The 20794-nt window shown below is 37.4% G+C and overlaps 5 protein-coding genes across 6 annotated transcripts; 2 read left to right on the forward strand and 3 right to left on the reverse strand.

Annotated features, from left to right (window-relative positions):
* Nucleotides 1–98: 98 nt before the first annotated feature.
* fdxacb1 (ferredoxin-fold anticodon binding domain containing 1) lies at nt 99–3495 on the reverse strand. Its single transcript, XM_087807598.1, has 5 exons — nt 3099–3495; nt 2874–3030; nt 2470–2673; nt 2162–2320; nt 99–2090 (listed from the first exon to the last, which is right to left on the reverse strand). The coding sequence occupies exons 1-5, from the start codon at nt 3274–3276 to the stop codon at nt 875–877; spliced, it is 1914 nt and encodes a 637-aa protein (XP_087663724.1). The 5' UTR covers nt 3277–3495; the 3' UTR covers nt 99–874.
* Nucleotides 3496–3767: 272 nt separating this feature from the next.
* On the forward strand, nt 3768–9059 carry LOC148066264 (mitochondrial import receptor subunit TOM40B). Its single transcript, XM_087807599.1, has 10 exons — nt 3768–3872; nt 4308–4507; nt 5054–5121; nt 5783–5875; nt 5944–6045; nt 6143–6248; nt 6863–6985; nt 7057–7133; nt 7219–7321; nt 8134–9059. Exons 2-10 carry the CDS (start codon nt 4324–4326, stop codon nt 8271–8273), a joined length of 996 nt encoding a protein of 331 aa, XP_087663725.1. The 5' UTR covers nt 3768–3872; nt 4308–4323; the 3' UTR covers nt 8274–9059.
* A 486-nt stretch (nt 9060–9545) lies between these two features.
* bicdl2 (BICD family like cargo adaptor 2) lies at nt 9546–15640 on the reverse strand. 2 transcript variants are annotated; one of them, XM_087807440.1, is made up of 10 exons: nt 15469–15638; nt 14088–14428; nt 12766–12981; nt 12374–12490; nt 11631–11777; nt 11366–11512; nt 10974–11048; nt 10496–10578; nt 10304–10418; nt 9546–9850 (listed from the first exon to the last, which is right to left on the reverse strand). In XM_087807440.1, the coding sequence occupies exons 2-10, from the start codon at nt 14322–14324 to the stop codon at nt 9683–9685; spliced, it is 1305 nt and encodes a 434-aa protein (XP_087663566.1). In that variant the 5' UTR covers nt 14325–14428; nt 15469–15638; the 3' UTR covers nt 9546–9682. The 2 variants fall into 2 exon arrangements, with proteins under 2 accessions (XP_087663566.1, XP_087663567.1); XM_087807441.1 differs by lacking the exon at nt 11366–11512 and having other exon boundaries at nt 15469–15640.
* A 174-nt stretch (nt 15641–15814) lies between these two features.
* Nucleotides 15815–18549, forward strand: mia (MIA SH3 domain containing). Its single transcript, XM_087807442.1, has 4 exons — nt 15815–16054; nt 16875–17008; nt 17080–17190; nt 18350–18549. Exons 1-4 carry the CDS (start codon nt 15919–15921, stop codon nt 18371–18373), a joined length of 405 nt encoding a protein of 134 aa, XP_087663568.1. The 5' UTR covers nt 15815–15918; the 3' UTR covers nt 18374–18549.
* A 672-nt stretch (nt 18550–19221) lies between these two features.
* Nucleotides 19222–20061, reverse strand: LOC148066267 (alpha-crystallin B chain-like). Its single transcript, XM_087807313.1, has 3 exons — nt 19817–20061; nt 19624–19746; nt 19222–19546 (listed from the first exon to the last, which is right to left on the reverse strand). The coding sequence occupies exons 1-3, from the start codon at nt 19994–19996 to the stop codon at nt 19355–19357; spliced, it is 495 nt and encodes a 164-aa protein (XP_087663439.1). The 5' UTR covers nt 19997–20061; the 3' UTR covers nt 19222–19354.
* Between the last annotated feature and the right edge of the window lie 733 nt (nt 20062–20794).

Genomic DNA, 20794 nt, shown 5'->3' on the forward strand with positions numbered 1-20794 from the left:
ACTCGGACATATTCGGCACTAGTCGCAGTGACAGCGCCCCCCGTGGATACCAAGAAGCATTACAACAACATGCCTCATCTCCATGGATACCAAATCAAGCGCGTTAAGATTAACTTTAATATGCAAAACAAGAGACACGATAACGTTGAAACAAGACAAACAAGGTACAACAATAATGTATTACATGGATCTGGAGGAGAAACAAACAATAATCGACAACAAGTACAATTATTTCCCAAGTAAGAGATAAAACACATCGACTATATTGGACAACATTTTTTGAGCAATTAAACGCAAAAATAATCTATAAATCAACCCAAACATAAAAGATATAACAATAAAGATGATGGCGGTCTGCACTACAATTACGTTAATTAAAAAAGCCTATTTAGTGTGGATTTTAAAAGCAAGGTCAGAGAGCATGATAGTTAAGCACGTGAAAGAATAATCTGCTGTTGTCCTCAAGGATTTGATAGAACACATCCTGCTTGTAAATGCAAATAGACATTTGCGAGGAAAAACTTTCGTCTTGATCCGAATCCATGTATTTGCACTTTAACAAACTAATTCATGTTCAAGCATTCATCAAATGTTTTAAATTAAACAAGATGTAAAGTCTCAGAAAGGAAAACAAAGTTGTAAAAAATGGTTTATACTGCACAGTCAATAGGTTGTTAAACAGAATATTAAATTAAATATAAAACATTTACAGATTCAAGCAGCATTCCTACATTATTATATTATGAGACATTTCTCTTTGCACAACATATTAATTGTTCCTATTATCCTCTAGTCAGCTAATGACCTGATTACCAAGAAAAAAAAGTTAAACTTAGCTCCGCCCAGGTTAATCCTTTGCCTTCTAACTTGGCAACTACCTGATAGTGACCTGCAGACGAGAGAAAAGTAGAGACTCCAGTATTTTGTGGAACTTGAGGGCTTGTGTGTGTGACAGGGCGTATGTGTGAGACTGATAAATGAGCCTGTAGCAGTAGCTGGTCTGGCTCAGGTCTGGATGCGAGAACTTGTCGATGAGCTTTACTTGCTGCACACTTCCCCGACTTGCTTCCCGCACCAGGGAGTGAAACTTTAGCTCCTCCCAGCTCGACCCAATCCAGAAGCTTATATCAAAGCTGAACATTTCAGGGAAGAGAGAGAATGGATGATAGGTTGTTCCTGGCGGTGGAAGGAGTGCAAATTGTTTTAAAAAACGTGGGTCCCGTGACCACAGTAACCGCCAGTCAGGGATGGAAAACAAAACAACAGCGAGGAGGTCCAAATTTAAAGATATGGTGACGTTAATGTCATTAGTTATATTCCCGGAAGACCTTGAGAGAACTTTTCCAACTAAACCAGATGGGTGTGTCATTAATCTAAAACCTCCTTCTTCTGCAACAATGGAAACACCGAAGGGAGAAAGAATACTTTCAAACAATTGTTCAAAAATCTCCAGTGACTCTAGCTGAGAGGAGAAAGCACCTCTGAGGAAAAGTTCATGGAAAACTGGTACATTCCAGAAGTTGACAGGTAAACTTCTAAAAACAAGACCACTAACGCCGGACAATTCACATGTGACACCATTACAGCTTCCGTTTAACTTTTTACATGCGTCTGCACTTTCATGCTTCACATCAGTCCCTTTATCTCTTTCTGAATCAATTTTCCAATTTGGATTTTTGTTTAAAAGTTGACTTGAATATGCGCTCAACGATGGCCGCAGCATATAAAGATCCTCGTCTCCGTCAGTTGTATGTGAGCATAAAAATCTTGGTCCATCTGCAGGTTTGTTTCTCAGCCATTTCTCAGATGAACTGCTTTGTTCGTCTGTGCATTCCTGACTGTCCAAGAGATTCAGTTCCTCCACTTCTTTGACCAACATGGTGTCAGGGTTGAAGTCTTTCTGAAGTGGGTGAATCCAGTAACATTGCTCTCCTTCAACACCACAGTGGTTCATCTGCCATTGTTTTGCTGTGAGTAGGAAAGGACTTGTCGCAGTTGTTATGGAGACGGACCAGCTTTCAGTGACCCCATTGAGAATAAAATCTTGTACTAATTTCACAGGATGGACAGAATCAGGGGCGAGAAAGTCCCTGATGAAAGACAACAGACAATGATACATTTTTAGCTTATTGTAAAAACTGTGAAATAGTTTTGGATGTACCTGGACATATAATCACTAAGCTCTGCTGGCATATTGTACTGGACTCTCTCTCCTTCTACATCTTCCTCCAGCTTAATTACTTGAGTGGATCCGTAAGGTAGGCTTCGAGTGAACACATGAAGCAAGGCATTCTCCAAATGAAAGCCTTTATCTTGACTCCTGCACAAAGGGGTATTAACTGTTAGGGCTGCTGTATGTAATTAATTTAAATTAAGATGAAAAAAAGGATTTATTGTACTTTTTAAATTGAATGAGGGAAAAATGTAAATTTGTTTTTAAATGCCAACTATAACACCATATTGCCTTACCTGTAACCAGTGCATTTGTAGCTTTGGTATTTCTCACTTTCAAATTTGTGGACATCATTCAGGATTAAGTGTGCTTCAGCTGCCATGGCAACCACCTGCCAGCTGTTGAACCACTCTCGCCGTGGCTGGTCCACTGGTGTGCCACCCTGTCCATTACACAGGGATACATGGACTTCTCCTTCATCAGCCAAAAACTGAACACAGCTGAGGTAAACATACAGAAGAAATGTATTCATTTTTAGATAGTGGACAAAAAGCAAGATTCCTGTGGATGGTTATAATTTAAAAGATACCATGTAGTCATAAAAATGAATAAATAAGCATCACAGGGATGCCTTTTTTTCCTTCAGATTATTAGATCATTTTTCTTCCTGGTTGAATGTCATGTTTACAAATGTGCACACCTGAGGAAGAAGTCTTTGAGAAGTTGCCGGTTCTTTTTAACCCCACTCTTTCTCCCACAGTGAGGGAAGTTAAAGAGTATACGGTCGAAAACACAAGCCTGCAGAGCAGCGCACTCCGCCAGCTTTGTGCAGTCCACCTCAAAGAGCACAGCTCCTCCTGAAGAATGAAAATAAGCAGGAAGGAAGTTTAAAATAAGGTTTAAAAAAGGGTAAAAAAAACCTCACCAGACTCCTCCACGATCTTAATGTTATCGGCTGCGTGTTCCTGCCGCAGTGCCGCATCTTTCTCCTGCAGACAAGTGGCAGTTATCCGAGTCTCAGTGGACGAGTAGAACCGACTCAAAGTGGCAGAGAACGAGAAGTTCCCTTCTCCCACCAATAAAATCGACCTTAAATCCGACATGATTTGATCCGTGAATCAAAAAAAAGAAGAAAGGGCATAATATGCCCCCCAAAATTGACGCGATGCGACAGTTCAAAGGGAAACATATACTACCCTAAATTGTTGATCACATGTCTTGAAAATCCCAAAAAAAAAGGTGTTTTAGTTGAATAAAAAAAAAAAGGTCAGAGTAAAAATAACAGATCGCCATTTCAGTGATGACCTTCTTCGTTTCAGCGAATCAAAGTCGTACTTCACCTGTAGCCTGCATGGCAGGCGGTGTCACGGAATAAAAGTTCCGTCTGGAAACAACAGCGCGGAACTACTTTCCCTGGCAAACCATCGCTTACAAACTAACTTACAACAAAAAAAAATGTAATTCAGCAAAGAGAATAACTAAATTCAAATAAACATATTTACTTATATTATTGATTTACTCTATGAATTAGCGTCACACAATGCTGCTCATCACATCTGTATGAGAGGATACTAGTATGCAGCAGCATCCAAGTACCAGGTCTCATCGTCTTCCTTTACATTCTTTTATACACGCATCTCACCTCATGTGTGGGAATCGGTTCCGCTTTTGACCTTACAGAGCGAAGCACACCTTTAAGGTAAGCATTTTAACACAAAAGAGACGTGGCAACCGGAGAGGATGCTAAGGTCATGCTAGCTAGCGTTGCTTGTGCACCTGCTCCTGTAAACATCTTTCATCTATCAACAAATATGTCGTCATGAGGACCGAAGTGAAAAGAAATATTTGAAATAACCCGATTGGTTGCATTTATCCTGATTCATTGTTACTCTTATTAACCCACGTCAAACTATGTTGACGTCACACATTCATTATCTATGAAAAACTATTGACTTTAATACCATGTCTCATTTTTTTCTAAACTTGGTTTCACCTGAGATTCTTTTGTGTTTAAAAAAAAAAAAGTGAAACCGATTTATTGTTCTTTATATGTAGGTGTACATGTGGATCAAAAGCAGTATTCTTTCCATTTTTTCTTTTTAATCTTTATTCTTAATTACTTTTGTGTTTGTAGGTGATACCCCGCCCTCATGGGCAGCGTTCTGGCAGTGTCTTCCACTCCAGGCCATCAGAACTGGCCTTTCTCCACAGACCCTGCTCCTTCTCGCTGGGACAACCATCCTGCTCACTGGGACCGTCCTCCACGCTGGGAGAGAAGAGATGGACGTCTCCCTAACCCAGGCAGCTTTCACTCCCTTCATAGAAGCTGCAAAGGTATCACTAAAACATATATTTATTTTTTATATGTGTTTTAAAGAGGAGGTTTTATTGTCTTCTCCATTTTTCTTTGCTCTGCTGACTATTTATTATTTATTTATATATTTATTTGTATTTATTTTAATGAGCAGCTACGTTTTTTTTTACCCTGATTTGTGTCTGTATGTTACACATTTTTATTTGTGTATATAGTGCATAATAAAAGAATGAAGCAAGATAACACACACAATTTGAAATATAATCGTATCATATCAACGCACACAGTAATTATTTAAGCATTATATACCGATATCATTTTAATATATATTATATGAGATAACGCCATATTTCTCTGAAAAAATTGGCTGCCGTATCTTATTAAAGGTTTTCGGTTTTCTCTAAAGGTAGATGTCTGATTAAATACTTTAACCAAATTGTTAAAGGTGGACAGTATTTAAAAAATAATTGTTTCGATTTAACTTGTGAGACACCAAATATGACAAGTGTTTTTGAGCCATTTTTAACCCAGATATGATGGTATGACATTTATTTCTTCTCTATCAGATGTATTTCCTCAACAAATCGAAGGAGTCAAGATGGTTGTCAATAGGACTCTCAGCAGCTTCTTCAAGGTGAGCTCAAACATCTGCTCAATCAATGGTAGATAAAATGCATTTTGTGTACGGCTGTGTATTGGCAAGAATCTGGCGATATTATACGTATCATGATACATGTGTGACGATGCGATATATTGCGATACTGATGGTACAACGATTTATTGTTTCTTTCACAGAAACAACCCTTTTTTCTAGATTTTACAACAAATAATGAGCAAATACTTTTTCTAATCATATGTGAAAGTACTTGTAGGGAAGTGATTTTTTTAAAAATATTAACAAAAATGTAAACTTATATTAACAATGCACAATAAAGTGCGTTAACAGTCTCAAACAACCTGGAGCAACATGCAATATCCAGTACCTGGTAAGGTTTTTTTTTTACTTTAAAAAATGATATCAAACATCAGCTTTAAAAGCTGTTGGAGCCTGCTGTCTCCTTTCGTTTTTACTCATTGCTGCCATTTCGCTGGTTTTGTTGTTACTTTGGCACGGAGAAAATGATGTTGCCAACTAGTGACCTTAAGTTTAATTGCAACACAAAAATAAATAAACGCCATGAATATTTGAGTGATCGATAAAGTGCTATTGTATATCATTACAGTTTTAGGAATAAACTATTGTGATGCATCGTCATATTGATATTTTCTAATGCTAGTTTTGTGTGTCTTCGTAGGTCAGTCATGCTCTTCACCTCAGTGCTGTCAATCCTTCCTATTACCGATTCCACGTGGAGCACCTTCAGTCTGATGACTACAGCAAAGACAAGGTCATATTTCAATTATACGCCCAAGTATAGTAGAGATAACACTGCTGAGTCAATGTTCATACTTGCAGGATGCTCCGGCGTTGATCGGGGAGATGGATTCTTCAGGTAGTCTGAACGCTCATGCTTTATTGCATCTCACAGAGAGAGTACGAGCCAGGACAGTGTTCCAGGTGCGCTCATTTGATGAACTCTTGATGACTTGATTGGCACGTGAGAATCGCAAAGAGCCGCTCGATAGCCTCTGTAAACAACTGTTTTGTACTTCAGACGCAGCAGTCTCAGTTTGTCACGTGGCAGTTTGAGACTGAGTACAGAGGGAACGACTTCACTGCTGCTGTGACGGTCGCTAACCCAGACGTCCTCAGAGAGTCCGGTAAGACGACAGGTGGTGTAAGAGTTAATCTGGAGAGATCAAATTACACATAATAGTACCTTTTATTTTCTCTATTGCCTAAGCTCTACTGACATGTGCCACAATCTACAAATTTAAGCTTTATGAATTAATTTGGTTTATCTAACATTTTATTGTCAGTGGGTCAATTCAATTATTTTAATTGTTTCATTCTTTCCTCCATCTGGTTTTCATTATTTAAATTTTTTTAAATCCAACTATTTTTTTCTTTTTATAAAATGTAGCTACCTTATTTTTTATTAATTAATGCTTTTGTAGTTTTGGAAAAAAAATGGTTTGGTTCCAGCTAAACTAGTGCTTCTGATTTTCTCATAACAATATATTTATTTAGTACCATTTCAGAAAAACAGTTTTTTTTTTCCCAAACCAACATTCAGAAGACAACATAGTAATATGAGTAATAACAACTAGTAATATATACACTAAGTACTAAACAACAAACCAAAATAAATATCATTGAATGTGTATATATGCAGAACAACTGTATACTTGTGACAATAGTATTATGACATTCTAGGATCCTGTTGATTATTTTAACCATGCATAATTTGTTATTCATGTTCGTCTTCACTCAGTTATTCTCGTGGCACACTTTCTGCAAAGCATCTCCTCGGGTCTGGTGTTGGGTGGAGAGCTGGTCTACCACAGGGGAAGAGCAGAGGAGGGAGGAATCCTCACTCTGGCTGGACAATACTCAAGTGAGAGTATTTTTATATCCTTTGGCTACTTTTTTTCCTAATCACTAAACACTTTTTTTTTTTTTGTCCAGGGCCCAACTGGACAGCAACACTAAATGTTGGTAAAGGAGGTGCACATGCTAGTTACTATCACAGAGCTAACAAGCAGGTATTTGAAGGGCCAACACTGACGACACGTAAACATTTCTTTGGTGAGTGTTTGAGTTACAACTCATTGAGCCTTTGTTTTCTAGATCCAAGTGGGGGTTGAGTTTGAAGCCAGCACACGCACGCAGGAGACGACGACTTCACTTGGCTACCAGTTGGAGCTCCCAGAGGCTAACATGGTCTTCAGAGGTTAGTTATAGCTGGTGATGAGCTGAAGAGGTTTCATTAAACAATCTCCCCACTTCATTAGGGGTGTGAATTGGTCATACATATCACAACACAGAGGCAATGATGAGATTATTGCGATACTTTTGGAACAAGGATATGTTTGTAATATTGCCGAGTACTTAACTCTGGTGTTGCAGAATTTACAGACCACACGACTCTTGACGTAGTCGTTCCTTTTTCATTTGCTTTGAACTCAAATGTCCAAATTTCAGCTTTAAAAGTCAACTGTATCCTCTCACCCTAAGTTGCCACTGGGATTTTGCAGTATTTTGTGGTTCCTCTAGTTGTAGGACTTAATAACTGCTGCCATCTAGTGGCCGTAAGTTTAATTGCAACACAAAAATCCAAAACATGATGAATATTTACATGTGAATTGTATATAAAAGAATCTATTTTCTTTTGGTTTTACTTACACTTAATTAAAAGACTATGCTAAAAAAATTAAAAAATGATTTGAAAGCCAAAAAAATAAAATAAAATAAAATAAAATCGCTAGTGCTGTTGAATATCGATATCGTTAAAAAAGATGTCTCAATATTTAAGTTTGCTGATATTTTTACACCTTTATCTTCTTTCAAAAGCCACTAGATGACACTTTTCCTTGATATAAATTGGATTTGGACCACAAGTTCAATTGAACCTCACTTATTTTTCGACTGACTCAGCATCTAGTGAGCTCTGAAAAAGCGAATACCATCTACTCATCACCTGTTGCAGGGATTGGTATTGAAGCGAGGAGGAAAAGTATCTGACATCTCTGCATGTATTTCCAGGGATGCTAAATAGCCGCTGCATAATTGGAGGTGTGTTGGAGAAGCGGCTGACTCCACTTCCTGCCACCCTCATCATGGGCGCCTTCGTGAACCACCGTGGTGACAAACTACAAGTGGGTCTGGGTGTCTCTGTGGGTTAATCCTCTGCGCTCACTGCCGAAGCATCACACGAAACTGCAAAATACCGTCCAGAGATCACAAATGTCTGAGGGAAACATTCCTGGGATTTTTGTTGCGACTGTCAAAACCATTTACAGTGATCTACCTCTTCACACTGAGGGAACTTTTCGAATTGTCGAAAGCATCTTGCCTTTTGGACAAAAGATTGCTGGATAAAACCTAATTTTTATATATAGATATATCTGTAGATATACTGTATCTATAGATAAATATATATAAATGATGTATCTACATAAACTAAAATACGTCCTCTTGTGATATTAGAATATTTTCATTTTAGCACAAACTCTTTTTATTTTTAATATAGTTTTGCTGATAGATTCTTTATCATAGCATGTCAACAATAGTGGTTATACAAAGCAACAAACAAACCAAACTATGGTAATAACATAAACAAACGACTTTACCTTGCTAATGAATCCACCATATTTTTGTTTTTATTCTTTAAAAACAAAGTGAAGGATCAGTTTTATTTACACAAACACTGGTTGTATGAGTGATCAGAATTTACATGTTAATTATTGTTTCTGCTTAATTTTAAACCCAACTAAGAATGTGATGATAGAAAGGCATGTGAATGAGATCAGTGATATTTTCTTTATGACTTTGAAGTCTTATTTGACTTTTTAAGTGTTGCACATGTTTTATTTATTACCTCTGCTATGTGTGAGTGAGCTATGAACCTGATCTACTGTCTATTTTGACTGTATCCTATTTATTAAAAATAATATTTGTATGAAATTAAACTCTTGTTTTTTTATATTAGAATATTATTGTAACATTGTCTGACTTAAAGAGACAAAAATACGATATGTGTATTCATGGCTAATATACATTTGTGTTTATATTTTTAGTTGTTTTGATTTGTTTTATGAAGACATACTGTTAGCACAGGTCCCAAGAGTTTACCTCACTGAACATCCTCTCTAGTTATGACGGGAAAACGTGTGTTTCCCAAAAACTGCAATAATTAATTAGACATCAAAAACATTACATCTTATCAAAAAAGGAGATGAAAATGAGGATCAGTGAGTTCAGCAGGCGCTCTAAAGCCCTCCAGTGAACTTTTTTCACCCCCCCCCACACAGCCATCTATTGGTCAGTAATGACTCAAATTGATGGGTTTTGACCTTGAAAGGAAAAACACTTTTTCCTGAGGAATTTCTGTGATGTTAGAAATGTTGTCACCGGTTTTCGTGAACTGGTGTGATGAATAAAACGCAACACAAGCATGAGCTAATTAACTTATTTTAATATATAAAAACATCTAAAAACATATTTCTACACTGTACATTCATAAATACAAATATATTCAAATATGAGGTCTTTATCTGTAAACATTGTGGAGGGTGGATAAGCGATGCTGCCGTCACTTTTCTTTGAAAAAGGAAAAGAATCCTTTCCCTGCTTCGCCCTTGACTCTCAGAGATTTGCTTCTCTGTAAGCCATGAGTGTGTTCTCTCTCTCGCTCCTGCTCCTTCTGTCGGTCCTCCTCCCTCTGCTGCACCTGCTGGTTGATGACCAGACGCATGTCCTCCTGGAAAATGACGTCAGTCCATGAGTCATGTCTGACAACCTGACCAGCATCAACTATGAGTTGCTAGCAGGTGATGTCCTCAATATCAAAACCATAACAGTAACCATGACGATTTCATTTTCTGTATACTATTATAATAGAGATGCTATTAAAAATAAAAACATAATGGTACATAATGGTACATAATATAATGCAATTATAACAAAAATTGAAAACCTTAAAATAAATACACAAATATACAATTGAAATAAATACATATCAACTGGTATTTTATCATTAAATATGTACAAGGGAACATTTTTTATATAACGATTTAACTATAAGTCAATTAAAGTGAGGGAGAATACAATGTTACATTTAAATTATTGTGTAATATGAACGCAGTGTGATTAAAAACAAATAAAACTAAAAATACAAAAATCAATTATAACAAATACAGATGAGGTGTCTGACCTGCCAGGCATCTAGCTCCTGAGAGAGCGCCACCTTCTGTCTGATGGTGTTAAGCAGCTGTTGGGTCAGCGAGTCTTTCTCCTGTCGCACTGTGTTCAGTTCACTTTCTAGAAAACTGGACGAGGATATTTGATAAACAATTTTAGCAGTTGAAGTTAGCTCTGATAATATTTCAAGTCTCTTTTTTTTCACCTATAACTTGGCTTTCCTGGACTGTTTCTGAATGGCTTGAGTTCCTCCTGTAAAACATTTATTTCTTCTTGCTGTGACATGACCTGCAACAAAAATAAACAGAAATGGTAATAGTATATATTATTACAAAAACATTTGTTTTATAGCTTTTAACCAAATACTGTCAAACTTTAAACTATCCTTTTACTAATAGACTGTTATTGTTTAAAATATATACAATATTTACTCATTCATATTTATTCTGTACATATTATACATTGTTTTCATTATACAGAATTATTATATAGGATATTATACAGAAACATATGTTTATTTGTGTAGGTCAACATATTTTTTAGAGATTAAGAAAATAAAAAGATAACATATTACACCATTATTATTTTTAAATAAATCTGAATCTGACTCTGAAAATGTTCATAGATATCAATATGTATATATTTATATAAGTCTATTAGTAATATATAATAATCACACAGACCTGCTCCTTCAGTGTTTGTATTGCTTCATCTCTGGTGTGCAGGACAGTGGAGTGAGCGAGGAGCGCCTCTGTGGCCTGGAGACAAAACTTTCAATTACTTTTGGCTTGTTAGAGAAGTATTTAGATATATATTACACCATCCTTTTTTTACTGTATGTTCAAATTAGTGTTGTTATTGTGACATCATATAAATGGAAGTCAAGTTTCTAAAAGCTGGATACAAGCATTAGTGTATTATTGGCAGTTTATTAGTATAATTCTAAGGATTTTTTTTTGTGTGTGTGTGTGTGTGTGTGTGTGTGTGTGTGTGTGTGTGTGTGTGTGTGTGTGTGTGTGTGTGTGTGTGTGTGTGTGTGTGTGTGTGTGTGTGTGTGTGTGTTGTGAGCATGTACCTGGGACTGCTGAATCTCACTAAGCAGAGACATTGGATGTGTGTTTGTATTGTCCAGGATGTTTTCCTCTCCCAGGTTGAGGGTTTTTTGTCGTAGAGAGCGATTTAAGGTTCGCAGCTCAAACACAACCCCCTGCTCCTGCTCTATCTACACATGCACGGTGACGTACCCAGAAAACAGAAGAGCAGCAATCAGAACATTGGTCTTAGTATTGTTAGTGATGGAGGGTTAGTTCTCAGTGTGTCTCGGTCTCCCTCTGGCTCACCTCAGATTCTTTGTCTCTCAGCTTCCCCTGCAGGTCCAACACTCGTTGCCTCAGTCCCTGTCTTTCCATTCGCAGCCTGTCAACATCCTCCTGAGACGCTTTCAGTTGTGCGTCCATGTGAGTCAGTCGCTCCACCAAAACTCTGTTCTGTAGGGCAGGGCAACAACGCACAAGTGGAGCAGATCAATAGATGGATTTTTTAAAAGCATTATAATCTGTATGTTGAACTTTAATTTTTCACTTTATGCTTTGTGTTCAGTCGTTTTTCTTATATTGATAATATTCCTTTTTTTATCAAGTTTTGATTGAGTAATAAAGAAACAAATCTACATCCATACAACACTTCCCACATGTGAATAGTTTTTATTTGTAATGTATTTTTTTTTTATTATCTCATTATTTTTCATGGCACAAATTACAATGAAAACACATGATTTATCATTGTTTAAAAAAGAAAATCAATTGATTTTTACAATCATAAAGCCTGCTGTCATTCATTATTTTGCTATGTTTTTATTGAAGCTAAAATAGTTTACCTCTGAGCACAATACCACTTAAGGCCACTAGATGGAGGTGTTTCTTCGGAAACGCGTTAACGTTCAATAGGGAAAGAACTAAAAAAATAATAACCATGGGGTGAGATAGTTTCAATTCTCTACAACAAATGAGGGAGAAAGAGAGAGCATATTAAATAATAAAAATGTGAAATGAAAAAAGTGTTCCAGAATCGTGAGGGTTAATACCTCTGCTTGGATGTTGTCTAACTGTGTGGAGCTGATACTCCTGCTGAATGAAGATTCTTCCATTTCCTCTCTGATGGCACGAAGCTCAGTCCTCAAGGTGTGCTCCAGAGTCACGGCCTGTGACAGTAAAAGGTTAGAATCATTGAGTTGTTGTTTTTTTTTGTTCAATGCATGACACATATGACACTTTAGAAACCTGTTTCTCAGCATTGCTGCTGTCTGGAATGAAACTAGACTTAAACTTTAAAAAATGTTTTCATGTGCTATTTTGAACTCCATTACATCATCAAAACCTCAACCCTGCATTATATATACCTAATGGTTATAATTAAGTAAGTATCTGTAACTACTTCTTACAAAGTTGTGCTAGTTTTTCAAAGGGCTCCACCAACCTCTGCCAGCTGCTCGACCAGTCGCTGGTTATGATTGGATAACTGTGTCAGCTGCTCGCTCTCATCCTTCCTTCTGTCTCGGCCGCTGCTCTGATGTCTCTCCAGCTCTGACCTCAGGCTGGACAAGTCTCCATTCAGCTCGGCTTCTTTCTGCCCTGATGCCAGCTCGTTCATCTCCAGCTTCCTCATGAGCACATGTTTCTCCTGCTGCAAAACCTGGAACAGATTAATGCAGCGATTAATACAGGAGGATGCTGCGAAAAGTAAGGGATGGTGGCTCAAATTTAGATCTTTTATCATTTACAGTAATAACAACAATCCCAAATTAACTTATTAACTTAAATTTACCTTTCATTATCAAGTGTGCATCTGTTCTTTTGGGGCTTTAGTGAAGCAAAAGTCTGATTATGTTGGTAAAATGTAACTTATTAAAGTAAACTTTACAAGTCTAAACGTATTTTTAGAAAAAAAATGTAGATACGAAAAATAAATAAATAATGAAAGTAAAAATAGGATATGAGGTCGTTATCAAGATGTTTGTATTTAAAACTAACTTTAAAAAAAATGCTATTAAAAAAAACAACATGTGGAAATAGTTGAATATGTAAGTGAGTCTATTTTTGGATGGCTATCTAGTTTTCTTGTTTTATCGATTTTTTATAGATAATTACAAGCCCAAAATACTGTGTATAAAACAACCACAAGCAAAACCCTTTTATTATATCAAATTAAGCAAATTAACTTAACAAAACAGAAACATTAATGTGAATATAGGAAAGAAAAACTAATGATATGATTTTGGTGCTGTTATGTAGTGTCATCTGGGTTTTGATTTATTTTGAAGGTTTCTTTGTTTACTTCTATGGCTTTTAATGTATTCTGCTTTTACCCACTAAGATATGATCAAAAATTATTTTTTAAATGCCAAAAAAAGTTGAGAGTGTAAGTAAGTAAGTAAATTATAATTATAGAGCACTTTTCCAGACCAGGGTCACAAAGCGCTTAAACAATCAAAATAAAACTCAATAAAATATATACTTAAAAGATCAAGATGGTTTTACATGTTTTATTTATTTATAGTTTTGTGAAATTAGCCCCTTGACAGAGGTATGTCTTGTTTGTAGTTTATTTATATTGGATATTTGTAGTCAATCTTTATCAGTAAAAACTTGCATCATTAAAAAAAAATGTAGTATATCCACAGACATACATTTATTCTACGTATTTTGGTCAGAGATCCAGCAGCTTCTCTACACTTTACAAGCAGCTGTTGACCTTGACTGTCTGCAACGTGACAAATGATCCTTGAATGTTCCTCATACCTCCACCTCCCGGTCTCTCTGCTCCAGCGAGGCAGCTAGCTCTTCATTCTTCTCGAGCAGAGCCTGGCCGAGCTCTGCGGCCAGGATAAGGTCCGTTTCTATCCCGCCTCCACTGTCGATGCTACCGGGAGGCGACGTGGAAGAGGAGAGGGCAAACAGCGAGGAGGATGAAGAGAGAGCGAAGAAGGGATCCTCCAGACTTGGTGAGGGCAGACTGTTTTTCCTGGTAGTAAACATTTTTTGACCGTCACACGTGCAAATTAATCTGGAGGGCTTTTGAATAAGGATCCAATAGTCAACTGATGCTTTAAAAAATATTTTGAGATCTCTTGCGGCAGATCCTGTGAAGAGAAACAAGTATTTAAACACTGATCACAGATTGATGAAAATAACTCTGGAATGTAGCTTGCATGTGGATATTTGTTTTCCAGTAACACAATCACACACCATTCTTTTGTCTGACAGCAGCTTTTGTTAGTGTGACCGAAATACCAGCTCCCCTATTATCTGCCTTTATGGTGTTTTGCTCCTTTTCTTGAATGCCAGGGGTATTATTCCCTGATATGTTTACAGGAATCTTTAAAAAGTTCAGGTTTTCCCTCAGCTTTATTATGAAAGTTATAACATGACATAGTCTGTGCTGTCTCATACGGTTGTTTATAACCGAAAAATAGATCCACTTCAGAAGTTTTGTTGGCTCATACTACTTTTGTTATAATTCCATCACACAACATATTCTATTGATGAATTCCAACTGTATTATTGTAGCCACTGGTCTGTTACCTTGGAGCTTGATTCAACTTCATAAAAGGAACTCTGTGTGTGCTGCCCCGCTTGAATGATTCTCAAATAAACACAACTTTTCTCTGGTAAATGTTTCTTTAAATCCCAGGACAACCTTGTACCCCGTTCATCTTGGATCCATGGTGCTTTTTTATTTTTAGCTTTCCTAGGTGTATTGTTCTTACAGTATTTAATATAATAACTTCTTATTACAGACTGATTTCACCTCAATCTGTTTTGAGGTGAACCATAACAACGTTTATAATTATGCTCATGATTGAACAACGCCCATAAAACACGCTCTAACTATCCAAATATGAATTGAAAACCTTTATTTTTCGTTATTTTAAATCTTCCCATTAAGCAACACTATTTCTAAGTTTCTCAATTTATATAGATTTTCTTCTACACAACTTTTCTACTGTTATTTTTGGGAAATAAAAACACATTTATGATTCAATTACTTATTTTCAAGCCATTTTTCCAGTGTTTGCAACATCTATTATCGATCAACTTTATACAACATATTTCTGACTCCTTTGTAAACTTTGTGTGTCTTATTTTAGAGTTTCAAAAAAAGAAAAACGACGTGTCCTACCTGGCAGTCCGGAGCTACCTAGCCGTCAACAGGTAGCCTTCCTGTTTGGTGAGTGTGTTTGCTCAAGAGAGCCTGAGCTGGTTTCCTTGGCAGTGGAAACATACAGTATGTAAACTAAAAGGTTCGAGGCTCCACCTCTTGATCTACAAAGATATGAAGACTCGTTTTGAAGGAGACTCCACGCTGACATCTAGTGGCGAAACAAGATAACAGATTTATTCATAATCCTTGTTTAATACAGGGATGGAAAGAGAGCGAGAGTCTGGACACAAGCAGTGGTCTGTCTGGTGGTCCCTCCTCCTCATCACCCCCCCGTCCTGTTTACCGACTCTTCGGCTTTGAAAAGACCTCTGTGCGAGTGTGTGAACAAGTGGGGGTGGAGAGGTCGAGGAGGGGGCTGCGACCACCACACCTTCCCAGAAACATACAGCAGGAGACAACAACAGTTTGATGGGAAAAAGTGCAGACATGACTCACATACTCTGGTTGAATCTGTTCATGTTGCTATTGTTGCCAACGGCTGATGCTGGGAGAGAGATGCCGAAACTCAGCGACAAGAAACTTTGCGCCGACTCTGAATGCAGCCGTAAGTAAAACGCTTTTTTTCCCGTATTATTTTGCAGGTAAGCAGGTTTTCTTAAAGAAAACCAATGACTGTCAATTTTAGATCGGGAAAAAACAAAAATAAATGAAAGACAATTGAAAAAAAAACTCAAACGTTTAATTGTTTTAGTTCTGATATAATTTATCTTCATAATAAATGTTGAATAAACTAAATACATACTTATATTAGTACATCATGTCATTACATTTGTTGAGATCCTTAATCACAACATGTGTTTAAACTCCCATTTTTTTGCCCATATTTATTTTTGTTTGATGTCTCCCCTAACAATAGTCACTGAATATAATGTGTCCATCAAGGAAAGGTCTCTGATTTTTTTGGACCCTTGGCTGTCACACTTTACAACTGAAAAAAACGAATGAAAGGAAACTAGAAAGAAAACAAACCATCATTTTTGTGAAGATATGATTTATATACTGACATCCTCTAACATCAGTCACGTAATCTGTAATTTGTCCCCTCAGGGAAATGTAACTGCAGACTCAAGCACCCAGCAAAAGCTGCCAAAAAAACCTATTAAGACTCACTAAGCTCACTTCCTCTTGCCAATTTTAGGTTGCTTTTATATCTCATTGATTTGATCAAGCTGGTGATGAATCTTCTATTTGTTTGTCATCAAAGAGAAACATTATTTTGCACTAAAAATAATGACGATGTTTATTGTGCAACTTTATTCCATAAATGCTCTCTTCGGCCACACAGAATGAATCGATGTGACAAATATCAGGCCTTAGTTTTGACCGTGGTTGTTGTTAAATTAAGCTTAATTATCATTCCACAGATCCCATCTTGATAGCCCGGGCCCTGCAGGACTACTACCCCGGAGACTGCAGGTTCATTCCCATCAGACAAGGGCAGCTGGTTTATGTCTATGCAATGCTCAAGGACAGAGGAAACCTTTTCTGGGCTGGCAGTGTGAGTGCAAACATGACGTTCTCTCTCCCCCAAAATTGATCTTAACGACTGCTTGTGTCATGTGTGCATAGGTGCAGGACTCTTACTATGGACAACAGGAAGCTCGCATTGGTCACTTTCCAAGTAGTGTTGTTGAGGAGACACATGCGCTCATGCCAGCCACGACTGAAGTGAAGACAACTGTGAGTGAACAAAAATGCACAATCCATTTTTTTCATTTTGATATTTGAAGTTCTTAAAAATCGTTAGCTATTTCCCATATTTCGTTTGCGATAAATCTATAGTTTTTTTTTGGTTATTTATTTCCTTTTAGATCAATCAGTTTCTTATAGTTAACATTTCAATGAAAGTTTATTTAGTAGCATGAACGCCTCATGTTGAACATTTTAATCTTCAAACACTTGGGTGCATGTCTCATAATAGCCACTAGGGATCCCCAGAGGGCCATTATTGAAAAGATTAACTCTGCCAATACTTTTAAAAAGAGTGAATTGCAATGACCAGTGAATAACAAGTAGTTGTGCAGGGCATAAAAAAGTCCATGACAAAATCTTTGCATGAAGCAAAAGAATAGTCACGTGAAGATTGAGTGGATCATCCAGGTAAACTTGACTCATTTCTTGAGGGTAATTCTTTAAAACTGGTTACATTTTCACTTAACATTTTGAAAAAAGAACATTAAGTTCAAACCATTTTTGAAACAGTATGTACAGCACATTTTCACCAAAGATTTAATAAGATTAAAACCTCAAGGCATAAATACTATTTCTAGATGTTCTTATTCATGGGCATAATGCATTTATGTATTTAAATGCATGTCATATTTAATGTATAATGCTCCTCCAGTAAACTATACATAAGTAACTGTATTGTAGTTTAACAGAATTTGGATTCCTCAATCCAAAACATATAACAATATAATATGTTACGGGATGGATCATTTGACCTCGGCCAGCCAATTAAAATGTTATATTACATTCAAGTGTCTATTGTACTTATCTTCTGTATTTTGCTTGTCTGTGATAATACAACAATTGAGAATGATATTGGTAGGCAGAACATAGAATTATAGGGTGGTATAAACAATTCTTGAGTGGGAGTATATCATGATTTTTACCCAAGAAAACATAGTTAAGACTTAACTTTTATTGATTAAATTAATAGAACTAATTTTATTATTAATATTATTTTTACAAAGTAGTTTAGTAGTAAGTCACTAAATCCATGTAAATCCACAAGTGTAACTTCCCAGCTGAGCAATGATACCATCATTGAAGTTGTTCTTTTATTCATTACAATGTCATTTTTTTTTTAAACTGACCTTTTTTTTTTAATCCACAGAAATGGGACTTCTACTGTTTCTGAGTGGGCCTGGATCAATTCACCATGAATCACTGCGTAGTAAACCAAAGAAAGTGACATTATATCATTTACTTCTGCATTTTACAATAGTTTGCTCATTATGCTAAACGTGTATAATTATCATAGTTGCATAGAACATCTGGATCCGTGAAAAGTCTCAAATAAAATGGAAATGCGTACTTGGTTTGGACATTTCTTTATTATATTTGCAACATGACGGGGGGCGTCAATAAGAGAGACGGAAAGAGGGGTAACGCCTCATCCACACTTCTTCTTGGTCTTGATCTCCCTTCCTTTCATAGGCACACATACATATTTGCACAGAGACACAAGCATACACAAACACAGCCTTAGCAGCTCAGAAGCTCTGCCCCCCAGTTAAAAAGGAGCCCAGTAGTCAAAGACTTCTTCCTTTACAGCGATTTGTTCCCCCTCTCTCTTCCTCTCATCTGGTCCCATGTCTGAAGACAGATGTTTCCGAATGACAGTATGTGCTTTTGGATCCTTCCTTTTCTAACACATACGTGAATCAGCGATTCAATCTTTCACACCCCCAGTGCACTGCTCTATAAATACAATATTGTTTTTTATCATTTTAGAAGCTTTTGTCGCTGAAATCTAAACTCTGCTGCAAGTTAGCTCATGAATAGCTTGTTTAATCAACAACAGTGATGCTCTACAAGGGCAAGTGCAGATACTTTGTTTGCATCGCTACTAAATCAGTCGAATTAGACACATTAGTAAATGCAGTTGTTACATTTTTTGTGACAGGTTGGGTTCTAAGTACCGTCACAATTTTTAGACTTTGAAATATGGTCCTGTTGTTAAGTCAACTGAGCAGGCGTTTTAAATGCATTTGAGGTTTAACACTTGACCTTGCAGAAATCTATCATAGTCCTAGCAGACATAAATTAAAATTGTAAAAGGTTAAAGACTAAATCAAGCAGCTTAGGGTTAGTGTTATCCCCGGTGTGAGACTCATCTCTACATCTTCTGCTTCGCGGGTCCTTCTTCACAGGATATTGGAATATTGCGCTCCGGGCCAGGAGAACCCCAGGGGGCAGTGATAGTCATCACACCGTCGTATGACAGCGTGGAGGTGATATCAGAACCAGAGAGCCCACTGGGAAGACGGTACTTCCTCACAAACTCTCTTGAAACAAAGCCGTGATCATCCTGGGGACGACAAAAAATAAAATCCAAGTATCAATATATGATCTGCAAAGTATTTTCTGAGGTGGAGTGAAACTGACCTGTCTGGCTTCATGTTTGGCATGTATTGAGAGGAATTCATCATTATAGTTGACGGACAGCTCCTCAGGCGAGAAGTGCTTCACGTCCAGATGGATGACATAGCGATCCTTTTCCAAACGCATCTGTGTAAGGATCAAATTAAAGTTCAGGTTTTATCTAAAAAAACATGTAACATATTACAACTTCATTTACCTCGCCACTTCCATTGTCGGACCAGTTGAACCAGCGCATATACGAAGGACGTACCCATGGGAAGGACCAGGGAAAGGGCCACATCATTGGCCAGTCCTGCACTGGTTCGCCCATGGACAGGTCTGAGACCCGACGACCGTAGGCCCGACGGTACCACGGATACTGGATTGGGATATCCATGACCAGATTCAGGTAGAACTATTGATGAGTATCCAAGGCAGGTTGGTATCAGATGAGTACTGCTGCACTTGCCTGATGGCATTTATATAGACCTTTCCCCTCCCATCCTCTGTGTCCAAAGTCTCTATCGCTCCCCTACCCACCATAACATCCCATGCCCACTTGCATAGAAGCACTGCCAATGCACTGATCTTTCTCGAAACAATGATGTCAACAGTTTATCCCCCATTGTTTTATCTGTCTGACTGATAGGGTTTGGTTCTGTCCCCCTCTGGCACCCTCACCTCTGCTGGCCATGAGTGGACGCTGGCTGGGAATACTGCTGATGTCCCCATGTTCAATCCCCCAGGAAATGCCGCCTGTCTGGATGGACGTTACTGTGTGAGATTCTGTGTGTCTTTGTTTGAAGAACAGTTGCCAGAGTATTAGACAGCCGTGCTCTGAGTGCCAGAAGCTTTAGTGCGGGGATTGGATGTGTGGTTGAATGGGAAATGATGAGTTTGCATGGGCCAGCATTAGACAAACAAGTGATGATAGAGGTAGATGTGAAATATGAAGAACTTTCCTCATGTCCATCAGAAATAGTCCATTTGTTATGACTAAATGTCATTAAGAAACGATAACAGGTTTGATTTTACATCCTACCGTTAGCAAAAAGTCATTTACTTGAAGTTCATTTTATCAAGAATATTAACGGTAAGTATTCTAAGTATGCTAAGGTATGTGTACTTGAAGTGTACTAAAACTATACTATAAGTACATTGTTCTTTGTACTACAAAGGTGCTAGGTATGTACTT

This window comes from Callionymus lyra, chromosome 14 (assembly GCF_982586985.1).
Source record: "Callionymus lyra chromosome 14, fCalLyr1.hap1.1, whole genome shotgun sequence".
In the NCBI taxonomy this organism is placed as follows: domain Eukaryota; kingdom Metazoa; phylum Chordata; class Actinopteri; order Syngnathiformes; family Callionymidae; genus Callionymus; species Callionymus lyra.

What these genes read in the sequence shown, in the direction of transcription:
- fdxacb1 (XM_087807598.1), bottom strand. Translation starts at nt 3,276, where the DNA reads ATGTCGGATTTAAGGTCGATTTTATTGGTGGGAGAAGGGAACTTCTCG. An exon ending in TAAGATCGTGGAGGAGTCTG is followed by an intron (nt 3,031 to 3,098) that starts GTGAGGTTTTTT and finishes TTCATTCTTCAG; the next exon opens with GAGGAGCTGTGCTCTTTGAG. An exon ending in CTTAGTGATTATATGTCCAG is followed by an intron (nt 2,091 to 2,161) that starts GTACATCCAAAA and finishes GTCTTTCATCAG; the next exon opens with GGACTTTCTCGCCCCTGATT.
- LOC148066264 (XM_087807599.1), top strand. Translation starts at nt 4,324, where the DNA reads ATGGGCAGCGTTCTGGCAGTGTCTTCCACTCCAGGCCATCAGAACTGG. An exon ending in TCTGGCTGGACAATACTCAA is followed by an intron (nt 6,986 to 7,056) that starts GTGAGAGTATTT and finishes TTTTTTGTCCAG; the next exon opens with GGCCCAACTGGACAGCAACA. An exon ending in GGCTAACATGGTCTTCAGAG is followed by an intron (nt 7,322 to 8,133) that starts GTTAGTTATAGC and finishes ATGTATTTCCAG; the next exon opens with GGATGCTAAATAGCCGCTGC.
- bicdl2 (XM_087807440.1), bottom strand. Translation starts at nt 14,324, where the DNA reads ATGTTTACTACCAGGAAAAACAGTCTGCCCTCACCAAGTCTGGAGGAT. An exon ending in TGAGAGACAAAGAATCTGAG is followed by an intron (nt 11,513 to 11,630) that starts GTGAGCCAGAGG and finishes GTGCATGTGTAG; the next exon opens with ATAGAGCAGGAGCAGGGGGT. An exon ending in GTGAGATTCAGCAGTCCCAG is followed by an intron (nt 11,049 to 11,365) that starts GTACATGCTCAC and finishes TTTTGTCTCCAG; the next exon opens with GCCACAGAGGCGCTCCTCGC.
- mia (XM_087807442.1), top strand. Translation starts at nt 15,919, where the DNA reads ATGGGAAAAAGTGCAGACATGACTCACATACTCTGGTTGAATCTGTTC. An exon ending in CGCCGACTCTGAATGCAGCC is followed by an intron (nt 16,055 to 16,874) that starts GTAAGTAAAACG and finishes ATCATTCCACAG; the next exon opens with ATCCCATCTTGATAGCCCGG. An exon ending in CGACTGAAGTGAAGACAACT is followed by an intron (nt 17,191 to 18,349) that starts GTGAGTGAACAA and finishes TTTAATCCACAG; the next exon opens with AAATGGGACTTCTACTGTTT.
- LOC148066267 (XM_087807313.1), bottom strand. Translation starts at nt 19,996, where the DNA reads ATGGATATCCCAATCCAGTATCCGTGGTACCGTCGGGCCTACGGTCGT. An exon ending in CCGACAATGGAAGTGGCGAG is followed by an intron (nt 19,747 to 19,816) that starts GTAAATGAAGTT and finishes ATCCTTACACAG; the next exon opens with ATGCGTTTGGAAAAGGATCG. An exon ending in CCAAACATGAAGCCAGACAG is followed by an intron (nt 19,547 to 19,623) that starts GTCAGTTTCACT and finishes TGTCGTCCCCAG; the next exon opens with GATGATCACGGCTTTGTTTC.